Source organism: Asterias amurensis, chromosome 11 (assembly GCF_032118995.1).
Source record: "Asterias amurensis chromosome 11, ASM3211899v1".
Lineage (NCBI taxonomy): Eukaryota > Metazoa > Echinodermata > Asteroidea > Forcipulatida > Asteriidae > Asterias > Asterias amurensis.
The window spans coordinates 16,318,670-16,333,249 of record NC_092658.1 but is presented as its reverse complement, the minus strand read 5'-3'; the positions used below and the strand labels follow the sequence as shown (position 1 = coordinate 16,333,249).

General features: G+C 37.6%; 3 protein-coding genes across 3 annotated transcripts; 1 reads left to right on the top strand and 2 right to left on the bottom strand.

The window, feature by feature from the left end:
* Nucleotides 1-1,257: 1,257 nt before the first annotated feature.
* Nucleotides 1,258-3,352, bottom strand: LOC139944233 (FAD-linked sulfhydryl oxidase ALR-like). Its single transcript, XM_071941207.1, has 3 exons — nucleotides 3,209-3,352; nucleotides 2,199-2,413; nucleotides 1,258-1,436 (listed from the first exon to the last, which is right to left on the bottom strand). Exons 1-3 carry the CDS (start codon nucleotides 3,350-3,352, stop codon nucleotides 1,271-1,273), a joined length of 525 nt encoding a protein of 174 aa, XP_071797308.1. The 3' UTR covers nucleotides 1,258-1,270.
* Nucleotides 3,353-3,452: 100 nt separating this feature from the next.
* On the top strand, nucleotides 3,453-9,244 carry LOC139944352 (28 kDa heat- and acid-stable phosphoprotein-like). The gene is made up of 6 exons (XM_071941354.1): nucleotides 3,453-3,622; nucleotides 4,486-4,577; nucleotides 5,496-5,594; nucleotides 6,105-6,235; nucleotides 6,845-6,996; nucleotides 7,363-9,244. The coding sequence occupies exons 1-6, from the start codon at nucleotides 3,610-3,612 to the stop codon at nucleotides 7,401-7,403; spliced, it is 528 nt and encodes a 175-aa protein (XP_071797455.1). The 5' UTR covers nucleotides 3,453-3,609; the 3' UTR covers nucleotides 7,404-9,244.
* A 232-nt stretch (nucleotides 9,245-9,476) lies between these two features.
* Nucleotides 9,477-14,546, bottom strand: LOC139944351 (electron transfer flavoprotein subunit alpha, mitochondrial-like). Its single transcript, XM_071941353.1, has 9 exons — nucleotides 14,382-14,546; nucleotides 13,518-13,670; nucleotides 12,887-13,051; nucleotides 12,413-12,512; nucleotides 12,157-12,267; nucleotides 11,628-11,732; nucleotides 11,058-11,209; nucleotides 10,327-10,473; nucleotides 9,477-9,535 (listed from the first exon to the last, which is right to left on the bottom strand). Exons 1-9 carry the CDS (start codon nucleotides 14,427-14,429, stop codon nucleotides 9,500-9,502), a joined length of 1,017 nt encoding a protein of 338 aa, XP_071797454.1. The 5' UTR covers nucleotides 14,430-14,546; the 3' UTR covers nucleotides 9,477-9,499.
* Between the last annotated feature and the right edge of the window lie 34 nt (nucleotides 14,547-14,580).

Sequence of the window (14,580 nt, the reverse complement as noted above, 5' to 3'; positions counted from 1 at the left end):
TGGGGTGAGAGTTACTGCTGACAACAAGGATTGAAACTGGAAATCAAATGTTTGGGAGGTATGTTTAAATGAAAACAACCTTTCCACACATTTGTTTAAATCTACTGCATGGATTCGATAAAATAACAAAAATACACATTTTCTGAGACTTAATTTTAAATTAATTAACAATTAGCCTGATCAAAAATGTCAACCTTTACAATCCACAAAATTGATTCATTTATTTTATCAAACTCGAGGTTTAGATATTGTTTGATTTTTAAAAAGGACACCCACAACTCATTAACTATTTAAAACACGTTTTGGTGCACGGGTACCATGAATATTTGCAAAGAAACTAAAGCACTTACTTTTGAGAAGTTGCGCACGGACTGTTAATTGGATATATTTTTATAACAAGCATTCATTCATATAGCAGGCCTGTGGCTGAACATGGAACATTGGAATTACGACCTTTCACAAATTTAAAGTTACTTGACAACACACATGCACTCTCCAATGGTATGATACACAGGCCGCATCAATGATGAAACTGGATTGAGCTGCCGTCGATTTCACAAAGAGTTGGGACTCGTCTCATGTCGAGTCAGGACAAGTAACTCGTCCTTAGTTAGGGTTAATCTTAAGGTCTGCATGCAGTGCAGGGTTGGGACTCGTCCTAAATCCCAAGTTTAGTCTTAAGTTAGGAAGAGTTTTGTGAAATCGACAGCTGGTGAGATAACAAGGACATTATATTTTAATGACGATTCCTAATACCCTGTGAACCTAGTAGAGGGGTCATATCACAAGGGGGTCATTGAATCTGTGATTAATCCAGAAGTATAACAATCTTCCAGTTTTTATACATCTTCAGAAATGTAGCAGTTTAATGATAATAATAAAATTCACTCAGTTCTTTTTTATAATAACACCTTATTGCATCAGTAGTTAATATAAAATAGTCAAATAGTTATACTTAAGAGTCAGGTCAGGTAAATATTTGACATGTGCTCAGGGTAAAAAAATGAATTTTGTTTAAACTTTGTGGGTGTTTTCAAGATCAAGATCAAAATCATACCAAGTAGGAAAAGTATCACATCTGCTTTTACCGGTCGGGCCAACAATAATATTTATAATGTATATTCTAGAAAAAATAAGGTATTCAAAAGCATACTGGGATGAGATTTTCCTGATAATGAGGGCACCACACCCTCCTGATATTGGTCATGGTGCCCGCTTAATAATGGGTGGCACCACGCCCTCTTTATAATGGGTGGCAACATGCCCTCTGTCACCAGTCGCAGGATCCATCCTTCCATCCATCCCTCCATCTCTCATCCACTCTAGAGCAATCAAACTCTGGCTTGCCTATCCTTCGACTCACGTCATTGTGAAGCCGACAGAACCACTGTGAGAGACGGTGACGACTGCTGGTATCCGGCTGGTTGGTTTTTAATCTGTAATGAGTCATAAAAAAAGGAATGAGTTGTAACACAGATTGCTTAGAATTTTTTAACATTTCAGAAAATACATGGTGGAGGGCAGTGTTTGTATGCTGTGTTTTCCCTTGATTTCTTAATTTATAAAAAAAATCTAAGCAGAAGACACTGTCTCGCCCTCAAGTTTACTTTGGTGACAAACAAGGTCTCAGATCCAGGATTGGTTTCTAGAACTAAGCTAATTACTTTTTGTGGGAATATTTTTTCTATTTTTTAAATATCAAGGAACACAACTACAAATAGCTGAGTTTAATATTAATGAACACAACTACAAATAGCCGAGTTTCAGGCAATTCAGTTGCAACAACTTGTTTTCACATTCCAAGTCAATTGTAATGTGATAATTTACTCATATATACATGTATAATCAAAGTATTTACCCTTAATTATACGGAGGAAAGAAACAGAGCTTGCCATAGCCTCTGTTGCCCTTGAGATATTTCCATTTACTTTGGGATTTCCAATCCCCTTCGCAAAATTAAAACTTTAATTTAAAAAGGACCTGGCCCACTCAAGTTCCCCGTTCTCTCAATCTTGGTGGGCACTAAAAGATTTGCTTTGTCAACATTGGCTAAATGTCATAAAGTTTCTTTGCTGAAACTGTAAATAATTGCTAAGGGTACTATCGTACTACTCTACTTAGCTTATCAAGTTGCTAAGCAACTTTTGTGCTTAGCAAGCAGTCTTGACATTACTTTATAAGGCCATGGCTATTCTTACTTTTCCCTGAGATCTTCAGCGCATACGTCACAGGGAAACAGCTTGGAGAAGAGATTGATGAATTGTCCCATTTCACTCTGTTGGTTCTTTGAGGGCTCCTCTGGGTAATATGCTGCCATCGTATGAAGGAAGGACCAAGTATTTCTGCCCAGCTCTTCTCGGTCTAAGGGGCACTCCGGATTAACTGCTTCTTTTGATTCACTTGTTGTTGGTTTCTGGAAACCAAATGATCATTTATATACTATGATGATTAAGACCTACATATACTATGAGGTTTGTTTGGCTATCATAGTGGAGACGATAGCGGAACGAACCTCATACTTTATTCATAGTTCTAGTAGGAGTAATTAAGACCAATCTAAAAATTACATGGGGTAAAATCAAGGAATGGAAGCATATTATGCTTAAAAAACATTTCAAATAAAAAAATAGAATTAATAATAGTTCCAATGTAAGACTTAATCCTTTGTGGTAAGTTTCCAAATTAATATCTTTTATGATCAAGTCAAGTCAACTGCAAACAACATTGAACGATTATTAACTAGCATGACTAGATAGGAAAGATAACAACAATGGCCTGACAATGAAGAGATAATTAACTGGTTTACATAACTGTCCTCATAGCAAAAAGGCTTTATTACACTAATTTTACATTTAATTAAAAATTTAAAATATTAAAACTAATAAATGTTATAATTACAATTTTTTTGTACATAAAACTCATAATAAAGTCATAAAGAGCAGACATTAAATGTTAATTTTTTAGCAACTATACATTTGAAAACATTGGCATTGCAATTGTTTTAAAATGTTACTTTAATCAAATCAATGCAATCAGACATCCATACTGTATAATACAGACGACAGACATGTCAGAGTTTTGAATGTTATTACATCATCATTAAATGGATTATGTAATCATGAACTGCATTCCTCTGCATGAATTGCAAGCGCGTCTTGATGCAAAACTGAACTATTTCTTAAAAATATAAAACAAAATAATACAATACCCCATTCATCTGCATCCCTGGTGGCATTGCTACTCCTTGTCCCTTTGCAAATGATTTAAAGTCTGTACACGCTCTACAGGGCTTCCCTGAAGCTGTTTTCTGTTCGGATTTGGATCCCACATTGAAGTCCATGGAGGCTGCCATCTTGTACTGCGCCATCTATAGTTAAAGATTGTCCAATGTTGCAAAATAATAGTATGGTACGATGTCAACGCTGCGAAGACATGTAAATTAAGTCTGGGTGCCTGACTTGCCATGCACGATAAGAATTTCCGTGGTTTTGCGCAAAGGAACGAAGTTACAAAAAATACAACCAGATTTCTGCTATTTTTGAACGTGTCAATCGCCAAAATCAGTGTAATTTAGATTCTTTCTGTACTTTGAGCTTATCCCATTACATTATGTCAAAGAGAGGTATGTAATAAGAGTTTAAAGTTCATATCTCCTAACTTCAATTTCAAGTTCTCGTTTCGTCGCTTTATTTTTGTTCAATTTCTTTCATTCATCATGTTCTTTGATCGAATCCTTCTTTTCTGAGCATTCAGTGACATTCAGTGACATTGAATAAAATGTACCATAATGTTTATTTTTGTATATTGTCATGCTTGAAGGTAAAATTATTTAATTGACATCTGATTTTCTGAGTGATTGATTAATTTATAAACACAAAATTATACTTCAATCTTCATCATGTTCATCTTAAAATAAATTATTATTAAAATTCTGTTGAACATTTAATTTTTGTTAATTTTATCATGTTCATAAATCATGTACAGGATAACTTTCTGTGTGCCCACCATTTTTTCACTCAATTTTACAACAAGGGATATCTCATTGAAATTGAGGTAAATTAGAATTAGTAGATACTAATTATTATTTCATATTACCCAAATGAAAAAGTGGTGGCGCCACACAGAAACTTTTCCTTTTGCTTTACATTTTCATGATTAATGTATAATTTTATTTACAAGTTTAATTAAATGTACTCTATTAATTTAATGGATTGTTGCCAAGACCAAAAGTGCAAAAGAGTTACCAAGATATGTTTGAAAATGTGGGTTCTCATCAAAGCCTGTTCAGCATCTACATACCCAGCCCAAACTAGGACAGGAGCCCCGCGGCAGTGCATATACTCTTTTTTAACAAAATTGACTTTTCGGTCGTACTACTACATTTTCTTGGGTTTGGGTCCTTGGTGTAGGCTTAATTAATTAAAACCAGCGAAATCTTCATTCTCTGACAAAACTTACATGTCCTGTTATTGATTGATAATCTAGGAGGAGCCCGAAAGGGAGGTCATAAGGGGCGAAATCGTCGCTTCAACAACCCAGAGGAAATTGATGCACAGCTGAGGGATCATGAGTGGAGGGTAGGTTATAATTCAACCAATCAGCATTCAGTAGAAGTCCCCTCTACCAATCACATTTGTACATCATTCTTTTGGTATTTTTGTCCTGTTTGATATGTTTGAAAAAACTTCAGATGGAATAAGTTTTTAATGGTGATTGACAATACATGTACACACAAACCGACAAACCTCAAAATTCCATCCGTTGCTTTTGATTGTTTTTGTTTTGTTTTGTTTATATTTTTTCATTTTTTTTTTCTTTTTCTTTTTTTACGAAACATGTACAAATGTATTTTTTTTAAAACATTGATTCCTCACAGCCTAGGATTACACTTTATGGTTATTTAATCTAAAAGCAAAACTCAAGTGTCAATTGAGGTATCTCTTTTTCAGGTCTTGAACTTCGTTCTTGAAGGGGCACATCAATTTTCCTCTGATAAGGGGCACTTAAAAATGAAAAATTTTCTTGGAACTTTGCAAAGGGCACCACAGCAAAATTCACAGGGCCTTAGGGCACCACAGCTATTATCTTGGGTGCTATGGATTTTTTTGAGGCATGCTGTTTCCTAAACTTGTTGTTATTGCTGCTGTTGTTGTTATTAATGTGAAACCTGCTGTTATTGAAGAGTGTGATGAGCAAGTGGTTAAGAGCATCAAATTCAAGTTCTGGTTTTGACACTTCATCCAGGGTATAAATGGGTACCTGCAAGCAAGGGTACATGTAGAAGTTGATACTGTGTATGAAAATGCCTTTTGAACGCTATGGGTGCCCAGGTTGCGCGCCCAGGTTGTACACTCCCAAGGGAGCTGAGAAAGATTAAAGGAATGTTATTGGCCCAATGACCAGGGCACTAATGTAGAGTGCATTAAGGCTGTTTCTGTGAAATGTTACATAAGAACTTCTTATTAATATTTTGATTGTTATTTTTGTGTTTACAGGAGCCAGCAAAAGAAGGAGAAGGCGGAGATGGAGCTGATGCACCAAAACCCTTCAAGACAATATCCGACACAGACTCAGACGAGGACTCAGATGATGAGGTCAGATGCTAGTCTTTTGTTTGTTTGTCTGTTTGTCTGTTTGTTTACAGGCTGTTTAGATGATCTTCCCTTGAAGGGAACTCTAAAAAAGTCCACAAGGGGATATAAACACCAAGCTGGCAACAGCCAATCTCTCTCATACAAATGGTTCAACGTCTATGATAATGAAATTCAAAAATCAAGAAAATTGCGGTTCATTATTAAATCAGTGGTTTGTACATATTGCAAGACCTGCAGTCCAACCACCGGACTACAGTGACTGTTGGTCAACACAGTGCCAGTGGTGTAAGGGTACCCAGACTCAATGTTCAGTTTGATCTCCAATTGCTAAAACCTACATTGTTTAATTAAGCTTTTGACTTTGATATCAATTTGGTACTACTCTCAGATTATGTTTTGAGATTCTGCTTTTGAGGATTTATGCATGATTTTGTTTACAATGTGTATACTCTCACTGATCAGGACAGGGTTTACCGTGGTGTATTAACAAAACTATATTTTGCATTTCAGATTGCCCCTAACAAAGGAGTGAGTCACCTTATAGATATTGAAAACCCAAACAGGGCGACCAATAAGATGAAGAAAGCGTCCAGGGTTGATGTGAATGAATCAGGAACCACTGCATTGTCTAGACGAGAAAGGTGAGATTAGTTCTGTACATGTAGTCCATCCATTTTGCATTACATTGTGTTGTCGCTGACATGAACTGCAAGTCAGAAACATAGTGTATCGTGCTTTGGTTGATTCCATAGTGGCTTATTTCATTTGGGGAAGGTTTTTTAACAGCATTATCATACTGACGAACCAGTCAATGCAAGCGCTGTGATTTGTTTTAGACAGCCATGACAAAACAGTTGTGCATTTGTAAGGTTCTAGTCGTTAATTGCTTAGATAATTCAGTGGATAACCGGTGAAATGGGTGAATGTTCAGCTTTGCGTGACATGTGCGCGTTTGATTAGCTTTTCTGTGTTGACACGCAGTGCTCACTGGGGTGAGCACCTGACAAGAGCTACTGGTAATCGACTGATGACACTCGGCCTCTCGTGGTGACGTCATGCACCCCGGGCCAGCCCCAAGTGACCCTCTCCACAAGCAGGGCACTTGGGGCTGACCCGGGTGAGCCCCTGGAATGACGTCAAAGCTATTCGAACATACCAGGGGCAGACTGGGGTTAACCCAGGGAAGCTAATTGAATGCACCCTGTATTCTTGGTAATAATTAATGCTCTACTTCATCTGTACATTTTCAGGGAAGAGATAGAGAAGACCGAGGCTCGGGAGAGATTTGCAAAACTTCATAAGGAAGGCAAGACAGTGGAAGCCCAAGCAGACCTCGCTCGGCTAGCGATCATCCGCAAACAACGAGAAGAAGCAGCAAAGAAGAAAGAACTTGAAAAGAAAGGTCAGTGGCTTTCGGTTCTCCTGAGATTGTCAAACGTGTCCAAACTTCATGACTCTGCTTTCTGCGATTGCAATCACCATTCTTCACTTGCAGGAAAAGGGCTGAATTTGTTATGCTAGCTGTGTAAGGGCAGAATGCCTAGTACATGTAGTAGCTTAGAGTACAAAAAGTCCCTGCTATAAACCTGTGAAATATGCCTAATCTCAGCATGGAATTTCATGCTTCGATAAGAACCGATTCTTATCTTTCGGAAGAACCATGAAATTGAGAGTTTTAACATATAAGTTTTGGGTAAATAGATTGTACATTTGATATATACCTAACAGTACCTAACAGCAAACTGAATTTCCCTCTTTTTTCCAACAGCAAAAGAAGCCAAAGCAGCCGCTTCACAGAGGAAAAAATGACAGCCCGGAAACTTTGTAGGTAATTAATGATAAATGTAATACATTGTAATATTAAACAAAATTAAATAATGGTTGATAAAGCTTTCAATTGTTTATGTGGGTAACACAATCAGAAAACTTTGCAGTTTCTACTTGTGTTTTCGTAGAACTTGTCAAATATTTCACAGCAAACACAGGGCATAGTGGCCAAGATTATATTTTAAAAGGGGGACTGTAATCAAGATCATAGCAGGCTTGTGGGTGTGCATGGATTTATGAACTCTAACCTATGAATTATGAAGTATACTGCGTGCCTGTCATAGAAAAATATACTGGAGAACGCTGACCTCGGCCGCCCTCTGCGATATGCGTGTTTGGCAAAATGATCATCGTGTGATACGCGTGTATGGCAAAATGGCTTCGCAAGTAGCCTGTCTCTACTTGTTTTCATTGATCATTGTTTATCACACGCACAATGACACACTCCGCGTTCTCCGGGTTCTATCTCTATGATGCGTGTACACGTGCTGGTTGTCATGTCACACCGCAAAGGTTGCTGTCATTATAGTTTTTATGCAAGTTATTCTTGAAGTGGGTGTTTCTTGGGACAAGTAAATACAGTCCTGTTAAAAAAATAAACCACAATTGCATGTACCGTCACATAAAGAATAAATATTCGCTGTGCATAAATCAATTTTATCTTACATGTCTTTGCGCTTGTTCAAATAATAACAGTTAACCTTTAAATGCATGTTAAACTTGGTCCGGAGGGTTTTCCTTATTTTTAATTCTGGTTTAGGAACCATTGTGAGCCACACGCCCTTTGGTCTTTTTCAACATTAACTTGTGCGCATAAACAAGCGCATATTCAGCAGTAACCAATGGGGTGATTCTTTTCACCTCGGTGATTGTTTCTGATCTGCCTTAACAATTTTCTCAGACTTTACTGATTTATAAGGGGGAAATGTTTCATGGAAAGTAAAGTGTGGTTTATACACAAGTATACATTGTCAGCAAGGTACATGTATGACAATGAAACATTTTTTCTTTACATATTAGTCAATCCGTTGTTTTTATTCAGTATTTCCTTCCATTGTATGTCATTTTTAAAGGGTAATTAGGTTATATTTTTACATTGTTGAAAATACTTTATTTGAGCATGAGTCCCAACTGCTACTTAACACAGATTGGGTTTCTAAAATTGCTCATGTTTTATTTACAGGCAACAGTACATTGTATGTGAACGTTTAAAGCATGTGCGCCAAATTTTGCAAAACACCAATTTAAGATATTTTCCAGGTTTCTTTCTGTTTAAACTTTTTCAAGACAGAGACACTCTAAAATAAAAACTGGTTGTGAAATTCTGGCCCAATCATTCATGGTGGCAATCGCCTCCATGCCCTTTGAAATGTTTAAGCAAAAAAGTCTGATTTTCCATTTAAGAGACTGCCTCAAAATAAGATACATTGTCTTCTCTTACAAGAATAAAGTACATGCTTAAGGCCAGATAATGTACAATTGTAACTTAAATTGCCTGTAAAATTTGTGCGACCTCAGACTTGTGTTTCATAGATTTTGTTAAATATTTCACTGCACACAAAGGGCATAGTGACAGAGATTTTATTAACAACGTACATTTTGAGGAACCAACTGAAACAACAACTAACCACTAACTTGGTTTTGAGAACGTTTGGTTGAATTGGGTGAAACAAAATGGCTGCTCCATCAACAGATTTAAATAACTACTGGAGATTTATGCATACATATTGGTTTTTAATCCCTATTAAAGAAGTAAAATTGTTATGTTCTTGGTCTATTTATCATTATTTGCTTTGTTCTTTTGATCATTAAAAAGTAAAAGACAGTTTAGTTTTGTTGATGTAATTTTACTTGTATGCCGTTCTTGCTCAGTCTTGTTCCAAACATGCATCTTCGTTGCATCCAAACTTTTGAACAGTGTACCCGAGTGTACCTCAGTGGTTGAAGAAAATCCTGTTTGAAGAATATTGGTGCAAATCAAAACTTGAATACCTTCTGGTCAATCCAACAATCACACTGTTTCATACGTTCACTGTAAAATTAACACTTGGTTTTAAAAATTAGAAACTGCATGACAATTATTTCTCCAGTTGATCTGTCATTTCAGGAATGGCCTGCAAAGAGAAAAGAGAAAAATAAAAAAGTTATTGTAATAATAATATGTGACGAAAAATTCAATAGTATAAAGTAATAAACCACAAGGGAAACTGACCGGGTTATAAAATAAGTTGGGGTTGAACAAAGAACATTGACTAGAGCTGGAGTTGAACCTACCACCTCTTGAATAATGTGCCGACCCACAACCAACTGAGCTATCTAGCTCTGCGTTGGCATCTCCCTTTTTTGTCAATATCTTTGGTTGGATGTATTAAATGTTATATAAGTGTATGGTTCATGTCACACGAGCCAGTTCCAGGCAATCTCAAAGAAGAAAAAAACAATCACATTTGGGATCACTAGACACATTTGAAAAGTTTCCTATGTAAAAGGAGTACATGTAGGTCTCACAGTTCAAACGTAGTCCCATATACTTTGCAGGAAAATACTGAAAGTTAAAGCGTCTTGTGCATCACTGAGTGACAGATATACGTGCTACAAGAAGCCACAATTGTTGTAATTATTATTATTTTTGGCCACCAAAGTGGTCCTATAGCATGCACTGCAGTCGGTGAGTCGGTTGCCTCGAAGTTGCCTGTAAAAGATGCCTTGTATGACCAGCCATTGATTTCACTAAACTCTTCCTAACTTAGGATTAATCTTAGGACCTGGGACATGTTAAATTCCGTTTCCATAGACGTTAGGACACACTGAACCCAACCTAAGTATGAGTATATGATTAATCCTAGCGTTCTTTAGTCAATGCAACCACAAGTACTTGTCGTGTTGCCCATCACTAACGCCTTACCTTGAATAGGTCAGCCACCAGACCAAAGTCTGCTACTTGGAATATAGGAGCTTCTGGGTCTTTGTTGATGGCTACGATCACCTTACTGTCCTTCATACCAGCCAGATGCTGAATGGCTCCAGAAATACCAACAGCAATGTAAAGTTCCTGTAGAATGGAGTAGAAAAGGAAGTCCAAATTATTGGTGAATGGCTGAGATAGGAGTCTTAGTTTGTACCAAGATTCTTCTAAGTAGCAGTTTAATTAAACCATCAAACTCAAATTCTTGTGGTTTTAGTCAATAGAGGGCGGGTTCAAATCCCTTTACTTAAGTGCTTCTCTTCACCCAGGGGTATAAATGGGTATCACGAGGGTAGAGGTTGATATTGTGTTTGAAAAAAAGACTGCTGACTACTCCCCAGGGAGCTGAGAAAGACTAAGGTTCAGGCCTGATACTTCACAGAGGCAACAAAGGCAACTGCCCCGATACCCCCTGGTCATTGCCTTGGTGCCCTTGAAATTACAATTTCCTCATATGGTGCCCATTAACATGGAGAATATGCCTTGGTGCCATTGCCCTTTCAAAATTGAAGCACACAGGCCTGAAGGTTTACCAGGTGCTGTGAGACTGGCACAAAATAATAATAAAAGCCAAACTCCTCTAAGCGATAAGACCAACTTGGTTCTTTTACATGCAATACACATTAGGACCATACGTACATAAACAGCTTTACAGATTTCAAACAACTTACTGGAGCAACGATCTTTCCGGTCTGTCCAACCTGCATGTCATTGGGTACAAATCCAGCATCTACTGCTGCTCTGGATGCTCCCACTGCGGCGTTCATCTTATCGGCAAGCTTGTAAAGGAGCTCAAAGTTTTCACCATTCTTCATGCCACGTCCTGCCAAGCGCGACAAAAGACAAACAAAGAGACATTCAGACCAATTAAAAACTCACTTCGCTGTAGTAGTGAAGTAAATAAGGAGAAGTCTCCTCAATCCAGTAAGTGAATGAAGTAGTCCCTGCTGATTTTCCTACCTTCCATCCAGGTAGTTATATGCAGGACAGTTCTTTACAGAACTGAGAAGTCCCTCGAATTCCAAAAATCTATTTCACAGGAGTAGAAAAGTCTCCCAAAAATCTACTACGACTAGGCTGAAATATAATTTAGCAATAGCATATTTTTAAACCCCTTTCAGACATGATCAAATTTTTCAGACATGATCAAAGTTTTATTTTGTACAATCTGCTTATTTTTATATTCTTCCCATTCTTGTCTCTGCCTCATTCAACCTCATTCTATGAACATTGATCCTTACCTCCTGAGATGACCTTGTCTGCACTAGTCAGTTCTGGCCGGTCACTCTTGCTGAGTGACTGGCTCTGCCAAGTTGACAAGTCATTGGTGACACCTGGATCCGGAGCTGATAATGAAAGAGAAATATTTAAATTTGAAACATTTGTCTTAATGTCAGAATTCACACAAAAACTTTGACAAGGAAATAATTTTAACCAATAGAACAAATTCACATTAGGATGAATATGTATTAAGCTTCTTTATAACTGGAGGCTTTATGGCTGTTGGACTGAACTGGACACAACAACACTTACTTCTACCATCTGTTTAAAAACAATGGTTGGACATGCCGCCTTTGGTTATAGCGGTCCCTAAGGAATAAACTCCCCAAGCAGTTCATTAGTCCGACACAATGATGAAATTCCACGAAATTTTGAAAACTTAACTGTTTAGAGCTATTTAACTTGTTTATTGCTGAATCATTATTGTTCAGCGCTTTGATCTAGTGTCTAAGATTTGTGCGCTTTATAAGAACTCTGTATTATGATTACCTTGCTCTGAGCTAGCTGAGCCACTACCAGCTTCCACTCCCTCAAACGATGTCCCTCGTACACTGAACACCTTGACTGAATCTAAGCTACGAATAGTTGATAAAGCGTTTCCTAATACACAAAAAACCAAAACAAAAGTCAATGTAACATTTTAAAAAGGCAAAATGTGTGAATAAAGATTCACCCTGTGTTCAGTTGTTTGCAATATTCAGCAAGATAACAAAAGTTTTCTCCTCCAATTCCTGCCCTTACATACCTGCATAAATAGTCCTGACAAACGTGTCTGGAGCTTCAATTCCAATGATATCAGAGATTGGTGCCACATCAAGTTTAGCGGCTAGCCTTGGGATCAAGTTCTGTTTTAAAAGAAGAATTGTGTGATTGTAATATCAGAAACAAAAGCACCACAACTAGCTGAATTCCTCTTCAGATCATAAGGTCACTAGCCCAAATTATCATAAAGAATCATACTTGAGAGTTGGTCATAGCTTCAAACAAATGAATTTGGGGTTTTATGTTTAAGTTATTGTTTTCTTCAAAACTTAAACCAAATTGATGAGTGAATAATTGTAATAATATTGTTGACATTTTTTATACAGCCTCCTCAGTCAAAGGTATCACAACACACATATTCAATTTACCTTCCGATGATAGTTTTATGTACCATGCTTAAATAAAAACGCAAGAGCCAAACTTAGTGTTTAAACTAGACAATGTTTGGAGACTGTACCTTTCCAAATGCTGTAGCCCCTGATGTAATGTGTGTGAAGTTGAACTGTTTCTGTGTAGCCAGTAAGAGTGGAGTAAGAGCCTCGGGTAGGAACCCTTGATATGCTTCACTGTCTGCTACCATGATCTTACCAATACCCGGTACCTTGCTTAGCTCCTCAACAACCTGGCAGTACAGGGATTAAACAACAAATTACTTGAGAATTTGCTAAGCACAAAAAAATCCTGCTGAACAGAAACTGTTTACTAGGCAAAATTCCATAAGATTCAAATTTTAGCAACTCAGTGGTGCCCTGTTTTGCTTAGAAAGGAAACTTGCTAAGCAGCATTTTCTTCTTTTATACATCTTTATGAAATGGGGCCTAGGCTAAGGCCACTCCGTAAGCACAAAACATTTGCTTACCTGCTTCATGAAATTGGGCCCTTGTCAGTTTCCTACTGGCCCACTAACTTTGTAGAATTTCGTTTGGATAGTGCCCTCTTTTAATTAACTTCCTTCAGCCCATGTTAATTTACTGTTTGGGAGACACAAACACTAGGGGACGAAATCCCATAAGTGATACCGGCTAAAAAACTGTATCACTTTACCCACAGGATGGTACCAATACGTATGATTGAACTTTAGCCCTTACCTTACTGCAGTTGGTACCAGCAATGAGACATGATACCTCCCCTCCCACCTTGGCGGCAGCGGTCAGCGTGTTGAATGTGATTGGTGTGACGCTCTCATTGTTGTGTTCAACGATGACAAGAGTGCTGTTGTGACGACTCGTCAATGAAGCACACTATCAACCGATGAATGAAACCAAAAGTTTAGTTCATTAGGTCTGTTGTCAATATTGACATATTATGGGCGGGCAGGGATATGGATAAAGAACTCTTAAAGCTCAGCAGAGTGTGGGTCAGAGTCCCAGTCGTGGTCTTGGTGTCCTTTACTTATCGGATGATGAGACGTAAAGCCATATAGGTCCCAAGCATACCAACCCAAGTGTTGTACTAAATGTAACTGCAGTGCAAGTAAAAGAACCTGGCCAGTGCACTTGTTGAGTTGCAACTTGAAGTGAGGGGTTGGCCCGGATCATATTCCTGGCTGGTCTGATCGACAGCTACATTTGAGAATTGTACAGTTGCGTCAGGAGGAGAGGGTTAGTTATTGAACTAATCGACAGCACCTTAAAAATTAAGTTCTGCAAACCATTCAATAAATATCGTGCTAAAATTAAAAAGGAACAGGTATCATACTTATTTATTTAATTATTACTTGGGAAACAAATGGGGGAGATTTCTGACACATAAATTTAGTAAACTATACTATTTACAATAAGATTTAAACACTAAGTTTGAGTAGACTTACAATACAATACAACACATTCATTGTTCAACTTTCAACTTTCAAGTTGAACTTCGTTCAACATCTTCATGCAAATTAATCATTTCATTATTTTTATTTTTTTTGGGGGGGGGAGGACTCTAGATAAAGAAGCATGATCACTTACCGATTGGGTTATTCTTCGAGAAGAATGTCTTGCAATCAAACCAAACATTTTTGCTGTAAATGTTTACTTTCAATTGGTTGAATATGGTTGATTTTATAAGAGAAATAATTTTACGCAACCGGTCGGTCGGCTGAGCTGTTGTGTGTGTTGCGTAAGGAAGTGTAAGCGCCCTCTGCAGCTCCATCTAACTAATATAGAC

Coding starts and splice junctions, on each gene's coding strand:
- LOC139944352 (XM_071941354.1), top strand. Junction 4,578..5,495: donor TGAGGGATCATGAGTGGAGG/GTAGGTTATAAT, acceptor TTGTGTTTACAG/GAGCCAGCAAAAGAAGGAGA. Junction 6,997..7,362: donor GAAAGAACTTGAAAAGAAAG/GTCAGTGGCTTT, acceptor TTTTTCCAACAG/CAAAAGAAGCCAAAGCAGCC.
- LOC139944351 (XM_071941353.1), bottom strand. CDS start 14,429: ATGTTTGGTTTGATTGCAAGACATTCTTCTCGAAGAATAACCCAATCG. Junction 12,268..12,412: donor TGTCAGGACTATTTATGCAG/GTATGTAAGGGC, acceptor TTTGTGTATTAG/GAAACGCTTTATCAACTATT. Junction 11,733..12,156: donor CTCAGCTAGCTCAGAGCAAG/GTAATCATAATA, acceptor TTTCATTATCAG/CTCCGGATCCAGGTGTCACC.
- LOC139944233 (XM_071941207.1), bottom strand. CDS start 3,352: ATGGCAGCCTCCATGGACTTCAATGTGGGATCCAAATCCGAACAGAAA. Junction 2,414..3,208: donor CAGGGATGCAGATGAATGGG/GTATTGTATTAT, acceptor TTTGGTTTCCAG/AAACCAACAACAAGTGAATC. Junction 1,437..2,198: donor GCTGAAGATCTCAGGGAAAA/GTAAGAATAGCC, acceptor GACTCATTACAG/ATTAAAAACCAACCAGCCGG.